The sequence below is a fragment of the Anticarsia gemmatalis genome, chromosome 21, assembly GCF_050436995.1.
Source record: "Anticarsia gemmatalis isolate Benzon Research Colony breed Stoneville strain chromosome 21, ilAntGemm2 primary, whole genome shotgun sequence".
NCBI lineage: Eukaryota > Metazoa > Arthropoda > Insecta > Lepidoptera > Erebidae > Anticarsia > Anticarsia gemmatalis.
The window spans coordinates 3,044,383-3,056,556 of record NC_134765.1 but is presented as its reverse complement, the minus strand read 5'-3'; the positions used below and the strand labels follow the sequence as shown (position 1 = coordinate 3,056,556).

The window sequence follows — 12,174 nt, the reverse complement described above, 5'->3', positions numbered from 1 at the left end:
GTAACTGTTTGTTTTGGCCGCTATAAACAGGCCCTGAAACTCCTATAAAACAATAACTTACATAATACAATAGTTTCACTTATAATAAAACCAATGCAATACAAAAACACGTTAAATTTATTTATCACTTACAAACTGACCCAAAGGGCATAATATCTTAATCAACATACTTATTACAACTAGAAATAATGACAAAATAAACACCTGTGAAGTGACACACGCACATTACACAGGATTTTTAATCAAAACTGCTAACCACACACACTCCTGTCTACCTGAGAGGTGGTAACCGCAGGTGGCCGGATCTCCTGTTATCTAGTTAACTGCACAGGTATATCCCTACATACTTGCTCTACCTACACAGGCTGACTGGAGCAGTTACGGTTGCCATAATACACGAAAGACTCATCAACAATCAGGGGCATGAAATAGGAATCATACAGTTTAATTTCGGTATGCAAGGGGAATGGTCCTTTATGCTTCTAAAACTATGCATAGTATTTTTTCCTTGTCTATGGTGAACAAAAAAACATTTTCCCTATATTCTATGATGGTTGCATCAAGATATTGCATAGACAGACAATTACACATTATTGTTACAGTTATTTAGTGCAACTAACTCTTAGTAATCCAAAACAATAGAACATGTGAAAAGACAAAAAAAGTGCTGCAATTGCAGTTTCACAACCTTTTCAACAAATGCTGGGTGAATGAGACTTATAAACTAACAAAAATAACACAACTATAAACTACACAATGTTTGCAGCACTCTGTGTTACACAGTCTATATTTATTTAGAACGGCAATACCTTACACACTCATAAAACTAGAGTCCGACATTTTATCACATAATTTCTGCAACTTGTCTATGCTAAAACTGAGTACTATTAAACTGATACACTTATACCTCGCCAGTTATTTTTTTATAAATGTCTATGGTCATTTCCATGTGTAAATGATCAAACATATTAATTAATCAGCTTGCCGGTGTTCTTATTTTCGGGTTTTTAAGCCAAAAACTTGCAGATATGCTGATTAATGTGGTAAATGCTAGTATTTCTTGATAGTCTTTCTGATGAGAGCCATGCGCTGGCGGTGAGCCTCCGTGACGGCAGCGCGTTTGTATGGACGCAGCTCGTCATTGCCAAAGCCTGGGATCCACATGTTCCATTGACGCTCTGGAAAGCATAAATCATGGTAATGTCAATGCAAATTCAAAATTTAGTACTAAATGAAAGGCATTTCTGCAACACCAAAGAGGGTAATGTAGAGCAGAAGTAAAATCACAATAAACTGAAATGCAAAACAGGACTTAAAAGTTTATTTGCTTCACTCCTCATAAAATACCAACAATTAACAGATACCATACAATAAAACAGATTAATCTATACTATACAACATTACCATTGGCAGGTATGTAATTATCTGCAGGAATAGTCAATTACAATGAATAAATAAAATAGATTAGGTATATTTACAGGGTAATTTACTTACCTAAGTGTAGTTGTACATCTTTCAGTTCTACATTAGCCGAGTGTCTATGTTTAGCAAGAGAACAGGATGAGTTGAGAGCTGTGTCTATAAAGTCATCAGCTAGTAGCAGTAGCATTTCTTCCACTTCTTCATCTAACTGCACTGTAGGGTCCACCTCTCGAACAAGCTCTTGTAAACGAGGCCGGCTAAGAACCTGAAATTAAAAAAAAAAGTTAAATTATTATAGGTAGTATTATAGTGTACTTTGATGTAATTTATTTATGTTACCTAGGTATTTTAATACAGTGCAGTTACTTTATATAAAAAATGCATTGTGTCAACATGATATTTGAGATTGTATTTATTCAATTGTACTTGCATCAGCAATATTTGCTTCTTAGAAACATGCGAGTGAAATGAGAGACGTCATTTGACCTCATTGATCAAACTATTTCTTCAAAGATTCGCTTCATTGACAAATTTACGAACAAAGGGTATAAAATGGGGGGAAATCACAATCACGTTCACATAAAGTACAGTTACAAACTCACTTGCGATGTTTGATCTCCTGCTCCACTCTGGTTTGCTTTCGCGCCAACTTGAGCCTGCGTTCCCATCGGGCTGTGCTGAGAGGGCGAACTTTGGATAGACGTGGACTGCAATTGAGGACTTTGATGTGGGTTGTTTACGTACTGAATAGCACCCTGGTTTATTGTACCTATGGTTGGCATGTTAGCTCCTTGGCCCATTGAGTTATTTGCCATGGTGAATTGGTCAGTTTTCCCTCGGGTTCAACGCTGTATAGTTTTACGATTTGTTGCAAAACATGCACTACTTGACAGTATCAATCAATGACAAATTCCATGATGAATTGACAATTGACATTGACATGTCGAAAGACATGATGTTTTAGTCCTCGTTCGTTCATTGCATTCGGTCAGTACAAACTTCGATGCCGTGTTAATACCAGCATAACGAGCGTGCGGCAATAGTATCCTTCTTTGCCTTATATTGGCCTGTATAGACGCAGTCTTTTAAATATTTGAATACTAGGCTTTTAACTTAATAATACTAAAAATCATAGTTAAGTGTAGTCGATTTTTTATCTAACGTTCGTTTGTTTTTAAATTAAAAAATATTCAAGAACATCGTTAATCAACAAGCAATTTCTCCTAACTTTATCCGCAATAATTAAATGCGATTCTGTGTGTTCTTTACAAACTAAGTTTACTTTACCCGAAGAAACTGAAAAGCTGTACATTGAAGATCATCGCTAAGAAGAGAATTTTCTTAATTCATACATAGGCATTTAGCTGAGAGTTAATAAAAATTAAAAAAAAATACATTAAAATATTTTATTATAACACTATTCAATTTCATCAAGGAGTGATGAGGTGTCGGAAAAGTCTTCTTCTTCAACAAATCGATCGCCTGGTATTTTGTTATCTCTTAAATCTTCTGAGAAATCTTTTAATGCAACCTGGATGTTCCAACTATGGTACCTTAAACGTCTGAAAGCAAACATTTTTTTTTTAATAGGTATATATTATTATATAAATAACTACATGGGTGTTAATAAAGTCAGTTATGCTATGTATGGGCTTGCCAAATTCAATAATTTTGAGGGACCTGCGTAGACAATATAAGTTTACCTATATAGATTATTGAGTTTTATATTGTTTTTTTACAATATAAGCATGCATAAAAACTTACAATTCAGCTTCGGTTTTCTTCAACTGAGTTATATGTTGAAATGCTTTGGATATAGCGTCTGTTTCTTCACTACAGGGATTTTGTAATGATAGCGAATTCATGTTAATTATTGGAGACTGAAAATAAATAGAACCATTACTTATACTATTGTCTACATTAGGTACCTACATACCTACTTTTTATTAAAAGCAAAATTTTGCGATAATGGCAGACTGTTAACAATGTGTGGTTGAATTGGTGCTACAATCATAGCCACTCCTTATCTGTATTTTCAGACGATTTATGGAGCAAATAAAATTCTCCTTTACTATAGTAAATTATAACAAATAGGTCAGTTAATAATTAACGTTGTTTACCTTAAAACTGTTCCTTATCTGTTCAGTGGTAGCAAACCTCACATTAATCATTTCATTTTGTATCTTGTACATAAGCATGTTGTCCTTTATAGTGTGTATGTTAAATAGAAATGATCTTCGGAATTGAAATATATTTTCTGTAGGATTATCAGGTCCTACTAGCTCCTTGTATATTCCGTCAATGACTAGCATTAACACTGTTTTCTGGAAAAAAATACAAACCAATAAAAAAACTGAAAGACACTAATTTACTTTGTAGTTTGAATCAATGAATCGAAATTCATTATTGAGCTTTTGATTATAACCAAATCAAACTGCAAGCTAATCAAAGAATTTCCCACATGATACTTGTGTAATAATACAACAGTATCCAACAGATTATTGATTAATTAACCCTAATTACAAATATACTTCCAGGAGCAAAAGTATATAGTAGGCTAGAAAATATTTTATTAATTTCAAGCCCTATTCTTGTTACTGTAAATACTTTATGCAAACTACAAAAGTGAAGTCATTCAACAAGTCTCAAATATTATATTAGAAACTGAAATATTTACTTACACTATGACATAGCACATCAACAGTGAATGTACTTTTATCATGCACAGTCTCAGGCCACTTGGAGTATACAGCCATTATGTTATTTTGATTTGTATACAGTCTGCCACAGAATTTTGAGCCCAGTTTCTTTTTGTTGAGGGGGTTTAACATGTTGCGGTGGTAGTTACCGTAGTGTGGTAGGAGCTCTTCTTGTGCCTCTGAAATTAAAAATAATAAATTATGAATGCTGAAACAATTAGCTGAATATTAGATCGGATTAGCGGAAAAACTAGTCTAGCTGCTAATTTTCAAAGTTAGCACTAAAAGAATATTAGTTATTCAATTTCATAATTTCCTATATTAACTGCAAAAAAAAAATATACAAAAATGTTATTCAATAATAATGCTATTTGCTAATAATAAGCAATGGAGCAGCACTTACAGACCACTGTCTATGCAGACAAGGTCCCATGCACATGTTAATTATCAACTGTAGTTGTCAATCTTACCTGTAAAGTCAGTAGATATTCCAAACATAGCATAATCTTCATAAAACTCCCTAACTCTCTTGTGACTTTCCTTGGAGTCAAAATTTGAGAAAAATAAGTTAACAAATTGCTCAACTACTGTTTTTGTTCTACTGTCAGCTGTAGCTAGGAAATTCCTGAAGAACGGTAGAATTATGCCATGCTGATTGAATTTAATTCCATCCTGAAACATAAAATGACATAGTCAAATTAGGAAATGGAGAATGTTAACAAATTTGGATTATTAGCTCTCCATATTCTCTGTTAAAAATAAAAAATGCTAGTGAAAGAATTACTTTGATACGTCAATTAGTTTCCGATTTATAAGTAAAACAAGTTGTAACCGTCAATTTGCGTGTGACGTCATTGTACACCACGCTCAGTCTAGCTCACACGGTCCTTAATAATAATTTTTACTATTATTACACTATAAATGTAATAAGGGGACCAATACACAACAAAATACTGCATAAGCTATTACATCTACGGCTGGAGACTTGATATTAAGCGGGACGCGGCCCGCGCGGCATGGTGTACTATGACGTCACGCTGTTAGCGGGACTCGATATTTTTTGAAACTTTGAATGCGTGTAAAATCAAAACTACTTGGTATTTTTGACTAAAACAAAAACTAGTTTTCATGTACATGTACAGGCTTTACTGAGTCAAAATTTCAAGCGATTTGGCATACCTAGTAACATTCTCCATTGAAATATTTTTTATTTACACTTCTAGCTACTTTGCCCCCCCCTACAAATTTTGATTTACGTCATATGAATAGCTCTACAGTCTACACCTAGGGAATAGGGATTGAACCTAATATCACTTAACTCTTTCAGGCAATAAAATATTTGTGTTATAGCCACCTTTACATACATGCTCTATCGCGCGTTCTTAGAAGCGTACAGGATTACGCACGGCAAAGACGGCGCTCTTCGCTCGCGATTTGATGAGCGTAGCCCGCGGTCTTTCCTTTCCCCCTGCACACCCTTTACACGCTTTCACGCTCTTTCGCGCGCGATTGTTGTTTCACGCGCGATAGAGCGTGTGTGTAAAGGGACCTAATGCATATAACTGTAGCTAAAGTAAATGCTTTGTATCATGTCATATTGCATACTGCCACATAGATTATACTTGTATATTGTAAGCTCTTCAATGATTTGTGTGTTTTTTTGTACTTTTACAAACAAGCTCAGTTACTCACCAATTCAGTCAGTCTAGGGAACTTGACAGAAACATTCTTGACATAGGTAATAGGATCTAGTTCTTCACATAGTGGGTTGCCTTCAATCCATAGCTTTTCAATCTTACTGCTTACTCTATGCAGCTCGTGTAATTTTTGTATCTAAAAAAAAATATTTGTGTAGTTAAACAATAATTTTAAGTAATTTTAATCCATTAATATCTTCAATGACTGTTTTAAAGAAACTGTCAGGCGTGCAAGGTTGCATCGCAATGTATTCCCTCACCATTGGAATAAGTGGTAATTATTAGGTTGGTGAAAAAGTCTTTTCGCATTATAGTATGTATGAACTTGTAATAAAATCTTCAAGAATCACAAATGAGAAGTACCCAAATATTATCGAGCTTTTCTGTGTAGGGAAAAGATTTTATTACAAGTTCTATAATGCGAAAAGACTTTTTCCCCGACCTAATATTTCTGAATATATTACTTACGTCATTGTAGCTTAGATCTACTGCAGTCAAATCAGCTTTTATAAAAAAGTTTAAAATGTCCACTGGGGCTTGACTGAAATAAAAAAGTATACTATTATAATACACATACATAAGCAATGAATATTAATCTATGAAATTTTCAGTAAAAGATGATTACCTTAAGTTATTATTCCTTAAAATCAACTTCTTAGTATCCCTTCCCATTCGTAACATTAATATTTTGAATGTGGATAGTAGTGACAATTTGTAGAACCATATTTTCTTACTTACAAACTCTGTAACACAATACAATGATTATTTCAATACTACAAGAACAAAAGCTGTAGAACAACTTGGAAATAGATTATTCTAGACTCAGTTTCAATTCTTTTGGATGAGTATCAGATAGCTTATCGGAAGGAATTTTGTCAATTTTTTTACATTTGCTGTCACTTTATCTAGCAGGTAAGTTATCTATTACTTATTTAATGTTGAAACCCATGCAACTGGCTCATAGAGATCAACCGTTACAATTTGGTTATAGTTTTAGAACACAAGCTGTTATTACAATTTATTTATATAAGTTTATTTTATATGTGTTAACTAACCTGGATCTTCACTAAAATTGGACAAATCAAGCTCACATTTCTCATTGAACCGTCTACATACAACACCAGAAACAATTTCCTCTATCGTAGTCGGGACACCAAAGAAATCTGTTGCACTTCTATCATTGAACAATACATCTACATTAAACATGTTCCTACAGTATGGAAACATGAAGTCAAATCTAATGATCTTCATTATAATCGTCAAGTTTGATGTGTAGAATGTTGTGAGCTCGCCTTGCGAAGTACAATTGACGGGTATGAATATTGAGCCGAAATAACCAGATAGCACGTCGAAAAGCTGGCCCAAGTTGTCTTGCCAGTTGTGTATCTAAAATTGAGTAAGATGTGTATAATTTTAGGATACGAAAATGTATTTTTTAGGGTTATTAAATGGTAGGTGTATTTAAAATTGTGTTTGAGACTCATTTAAAAGCTTGTGTGGTGGTCGGTAAGACGTAAGTGGTAGGGTCCAATAAAGTAAAATTTATTACCATTATTTTATGAAACGACTGGTGAGAAGTCTCACTTTCATTAGTAAGACTATTTTCAATACAATCAACAAAGAATGGAGTTACAGAAGATCTGTTAAGTAAGAACCTCTTGAAGTTTTCGAATAAAAATCTCTCCGTCGCCATGGCTTTGGATAAATTTGTCAAGATCTAATTATTATGTAGATATTACATAAATTATTTGGTCCGGTGTTTATCATCAATGTGTACAAACATTATTGATAACTGACACTTCTGACAGTAATGACAATAATCAAAGTCTCAACCAGAGTTTTTCTTGTTAGAGTAACACGCTAATAATAATACTATTTTATTAATCAATAAATAGTTACCGTCGGCATCGATTCAAAATTTTAACAACACCCCTAGTTGCTTATCATATTCTCTGTGGTTGTTTGAAGTCGGCTTGTAATGTCATTGGCTCGTTGACTGACTGACTTGTACCTACATTATTGGCTACCTTTAAGTTACTTATTCATAAAATTATTGAGAATACACCTGAAATTACGTGTTACAATTCAAGGAAGCACTTAAGTACACAATTATGAAGGCTACTATTCTCACTCTTTGTAAAATAACTCTATTTGTATTGATTTTCATGAGTGTGATATCTCATGTTGTGCTTGGTAGTTCAACCCCCAAAAAACTGCAAATTGGAGTCAAGAAAAGACCAGCGGAATGCCCAATGAAGAGTAAAAAAGGAGACCTGCTTCACATGCATTACACGGTAATTTAATTTATCATTTTGATATAGGTATTGTAATATTCCCCAATTTTACTGGGACCCTCCCACTTAACTGATGCATTCTAGATAATTTAAGTATTGAAACTTTTGTTTTTAATGTTTGTATTTTTTACTAACTATGAAAGCTAACTTAAACTTAGTATTTCTTCCAGTGTCTGTCCTAAATATTGTATTTTTTCAATTTCAGGGCACTTTAGAAGATGGCACAGAGTTTGATAGCTCCATTCCAAGAGGCAATCCTCTAACTTTTACACTTGGCTCTGGACAAGTAATCAAGGGCTGGGATCAAGGTTTGATTGGCATGTGTGAAGGTGAGCAGAGGAAGCTGGTCATCCCACCTGAATTAGCCTATGGTGAGGCTGGAGCACCACCCAAGATACCAAAGTCTGCAACTCTTACATTCCATGTAGATCTAGTCAAGATTGAAAGAAAAGATGAACTCTAAATTTTAGAGTTCGAAAAACAGGATATTTCCTGAAATTTTACCTTCAGCATTTCTTTATGTATATTTTGTAAGTTTATTAAAATATCATAATAATTATTTACATAATTATAACATTTTGTAAAAGTCTTATATTTTGCGAAAACTGCGTTTTTTTAATTTTGTACAAGTTCGTAGACCTAATAAAATAGACCGTGCTGAAGAATATGTGGTTTCCTGTTTTTCTCCCTTATTTTATTGGTAATAAATTAAACTTCGTAGTTATGATTCGACAGGCAAGTAATTATCGGAGCTATGAAAGGTTTTATTTATCTAATTTACCCTGAAACGGAACGTTGAAGACATTCAATCATTCGTTCAAATTATTATTTTCTTGTCCATGGTTTTGTATAGCGATAGTGATGTGCAAAGGTTCAAATCAAGTAGTTCTCAATTAGTATTATTATTTTCGATAGAGTTGCAGCAAACTGTCTCTTTATTATGTACCTAATCGATAAAATAGTAATGACAGTAGTTCGTCGGAGTGTCATCTCAACATTTGCCGTATTTACAAAACCTTGAATACAGTGCCAGTGTTTTTTTAATAATAAAGTAATTTAAATGGTCTTGTAGATATCATAAGTTGAGAGATCTGCAGTAATCATGGTGAAGATAATATTTCTTCATCCGGACTTGGGTATCGGTGGCGCTGAACGACTGGTTGTGGATGCTGCATTAGCTTTCAAGAACAAGGGGCATGAGGTGGCTTTCTACACTAACCACCATGATCCGTCGCACTGCTTCGCCGAAACGAGGGACGGAACTTTTCCTGTGACCGTCGTAGGGGACTGGATACCGCGTTCTATTTTCGGCAGATTCAAAGCGGCGTGTGCCTACGTCCGCATGGTTTACGCTGCAGTCTACATGGCATGGTACGTCATACCGGTCGAAGAGCCTACTCTCATATTCTGCGATTTGATCTCTTTGTGTGTACCGTTTTTGAAATTGGCTAGAGGTCCGTTTAGAATCGTGTTCTACTGTCACCACCCTGATAAACTTTTGACCTCTGAAGGCGGCATGCTAAAGAAATTATACCGAGCTCCGTTAAATTGGTTAGAGGAATTAACTACTGCTCAAGCAGATAAAGTTCTAGTCAATAGTAAATATACAGCCAGAGTGTATCAAGATGCATTTCAAAAGATCAAAGATCTGCCAGACATCTGTTATCCCTCTATCAACACTGAATACTTCAAAATGACTGTACCAAAACCATTAAAAGAAGTTGTGCCAGTAGGAATGGACAAGTTTGTATTCTTGTCTATAAATAGGTATGAGAGAAAGAAGAATTTGCAACTAGCATTAAGGGCTATGGAGCATTTGAAGCATATGTTGAATGAGGCTGATTGGAACAGAGTGCATTTGATTATGGCTGGAGGCTTTGACCCAATCAACTTAGAGAATATGGAACATTACATTGAACTGACTGATTTAGCGGCAGAACTGGATATTGAGGATAAAGTAACATTTATGAAATCTCCTAAAGATGATGAGAAGGTTTCCCTTTTGCATTACTGTAAGGCATTAGTGTACACACCATCTAATGAGCACTTTGGCATTGTGCCTCTGGAAGCCATGTACTTTAAAAAGCCTGTGATAGCAGTTAACAGTGGAGGGCCAACAGAGACTGTAGTGAATGATGTCACAGGGTTCCTGTGTGACCCCACTAGTAAATCATTTTCCAAAGCCATGAGCAAGTTGATCATGAACCCAGAACTGTGTGAAAAACTTGGTGAAGCTGGCCTTAAAAGATTTGAATCAAAATTTTCATTTGATGCATTCACTGAGCAATTGGATGGTATTCTGAATAGGGAAAGGCAGATCGTCTCTGAAGCGCGAGCCATAGAGTATGAGAACCGAAAGCGTAAATAACATGATGCCAGCACTCCAACAATATGTGATATTGTTTGAGTGTGATGACCAAAGACAAACCACATTTTTTTGTGGCCATGACTTCAGTGTGTCATGTTTAAAAATGCATTTGCATAATGCTACATATAATATCAATGTTTCTGTATATAAATCAAGAACTAGGCTTTAGGCGATGCAAATATTTAAAAAATATTTTTGTATAAATAATGGAATTTATAATATTGATCTGTGGATCAGTTCTCAATGTTAGTGTAAGATTGTTGTTGTTTAGAACTGAATATTGTTAATGTGTGTAGGAAGTAGTTACTATGAACTCCATAGACACAGGTGGAAATGAAGACTTACTGTTGGATTTGAATGTTTTTAATAATTTTTTTTTAATTTTGCCTTTTGCCTCAATCCCTCATAAATGTATAATCCCCGACAATAATGCTTTTTGATGATAAGCTTCTAAATTGCTCAGCTATCCAACATTGTACATGTTATTGTATGCTTAATTTAATGAATTGTGATTTTTGATAAAGATCAAAGTTATGGAATGGAACTGAGGATAAGATTAAAATTGCTCTATAACTTGTGATTTTGTAGAGAGAGGCTAGTGATCTATGTAAATGTATTTATGGCAAAGTATATCTTAAGAATAAAATGTCTTGAACTAAGTAATTCCTGTTAAAAGTACTTATAATAAATGTCTTGCAGTAAGTAATATCCCTTGTTTATGAAACAGTTTTTTTACAGCAATTAATGTGATCAATATCCATACATAAAATATTTTTTATTTAACAACTTAGCCATTAAATATTTATTAGTAGACTAGCTTTATGTTAGCTAATCTTTAATATTTTAAAACAGTTTTATTTAGTGTGCACTCATTAGATTATCAGTTTTGGTGCTTTACAGTTACAACTAATATTATTAGCAAGTTCTAATGTGCATTTTTACTAGTTCCATTTAATTTGTAGATGCAAACCTTAGTTAATCTTTAGTGTTCACAATTACTAGTAATATAGCAGTAATCGTAAAATGCTGTAATAGATTTTATAATTAAATGTTTGTTCAAGCTGTAGTTTGCTAGTTTATGAACAACTAAATTAATATTCCGTTTATATGATAGCTTATCTCATGTTCTATTATTATGTTTACATGAAACAAAATTATCGTCTGATGAAGCAATATTATGAAAACAACGAATGGTGCAGATAACAGTATATTATAACTGATGCTTGGTCTATAAGCTTTCTAAAACCGCATTTTTTATGTAATAAGTACATATTTCTGATGATTTTTGACTTATATAGGGCTATAATCGATGTGTATGATGCCGTGCATACTTACATTGTACTAATGTATGGCATTCTGTTTGTTGTTGATTGTTGTACTGATGTAAATAAATGATGAAGCTAGTTTCTTTGGTTTTTATTTACCTAAAAATTCTGCCACAAATTAAAAAGTTTTTCGTATAACTAGAGGAGTATTAGTTTTGAAGTTATTTTCTTACATTTTTTTATGTTGCAAGACGACTAATGTCATATTATTTTAGGCATAGACATGCTCTTATTATAAAATGTGTACATTCATGTAATTGGCGTGTACGCTAGAAAAAGTGCGTATACGTGGGGGTTCGTGCAATCACAAGAATCAAAACATACAACAGTTTGTGTTGCAATTTATAATTTACAATTATATGTTAGGTA

General features: G+C 33.8%; 4 protein-coding genes across 4 annotated transcripts; 2 read left to right on the top strand and 2 right to left on the bottom strand.

The window, feature by feature from the left end:
- Positions 1–99: 99 nt before the first annotated feature.
- Taf12 (TATA-box binding protein associated factor 12) lies at positions 100–2,340 on the bottom strand. The gene is made up of 3 exons (XM_076128307.1): positions 2,025–2,340; positions 1,495–1,687; positions 100–1,178 (listed from the first exon to the last, which is right to left on the bottom strand). Exons 1-3 carry the CDS (start codon positions 2,235–2,237, stop codon positions 1,051–1,053), a joined length of 534 nt encoding a protein of 177 aa, XP_075984422.1. The 5' UTR covers positions 2,238–2,340; the 3' UTR covers positions 100–1,050.
- A 476-nt stretch (positions 2,341–2,816) lies between these two features.
- On the bottom strand, positions 2,817–7,651 carry LOC142982345 (nuclear RNA export factor 2-like). Its single transcript, XM_076128807.1, has 10 exons — positions 7,368–7,651; positions 6,874–7,204; positions 6,444–6,561; positions 6,287–6,359; positions 5,814–5,954; positions 4,592–4,793; positions 4,104–4,300; positions 3,543–3,746; positions 3,187–3,302; positions 2,817–2,984 (listed from the first exon to the last, which is right to left on the bottom strand). The coding sequence occupies exons 1-10, from the start codon at positions 7,509–7,511 to the stop codon at positions 2,840–2,842; spliced, it is 1,671 nt and encodes a 556-aa protein (XP_075984922.1). The 5' UTR covers positions 7,512–7,651; the 3' UTR covers positions 2,817–2,839.
- Positions 7,652–7,787: 136 nt separating this feature from the next.
- On the top strand, positions 7,788–8,777 carry LOC142982347 (peptidyl-prolyl cis-trans isomerase FKBP2). Its single transcript, XM_076128809.1, has 2 exons — positions 7,788–8,112; positions 8,318–8,777. The coding sequence occupies exons 1-2, from the start codon at positions 7,930–7,932 to the stop codon at positions 8,573–8,575; spliced, it is 441 nt and encodes a 146-aa protein (XP_075984924.1). The 5' UTR covers positions 7,788–7,929; the 3' UTR covers positions 8,576–8,777.
- A 221-nt stretch (positions 8,778–8,998) lies between these two features.
- On the top strand, positions 8,999–11,884 carry Alg2 (alpha-1,3/1,6-mannosyltransferase Alg2). The gene has a single exon (XM_076128808.1). The coding sequence runs from the start codon at positions 9,215–9,217 to the stop codon at positions 10,478–10,480; it is 1,266 nt and encodes a 421-aa protein (XP_075984923.1). The 5' UTR covers positions 8,999–9,214; the 3' UTR covers positions 10,481–11,884.
- The last annotated feature ends 290 nt before the right edge of the window (positions 11,885–12,174 follow it).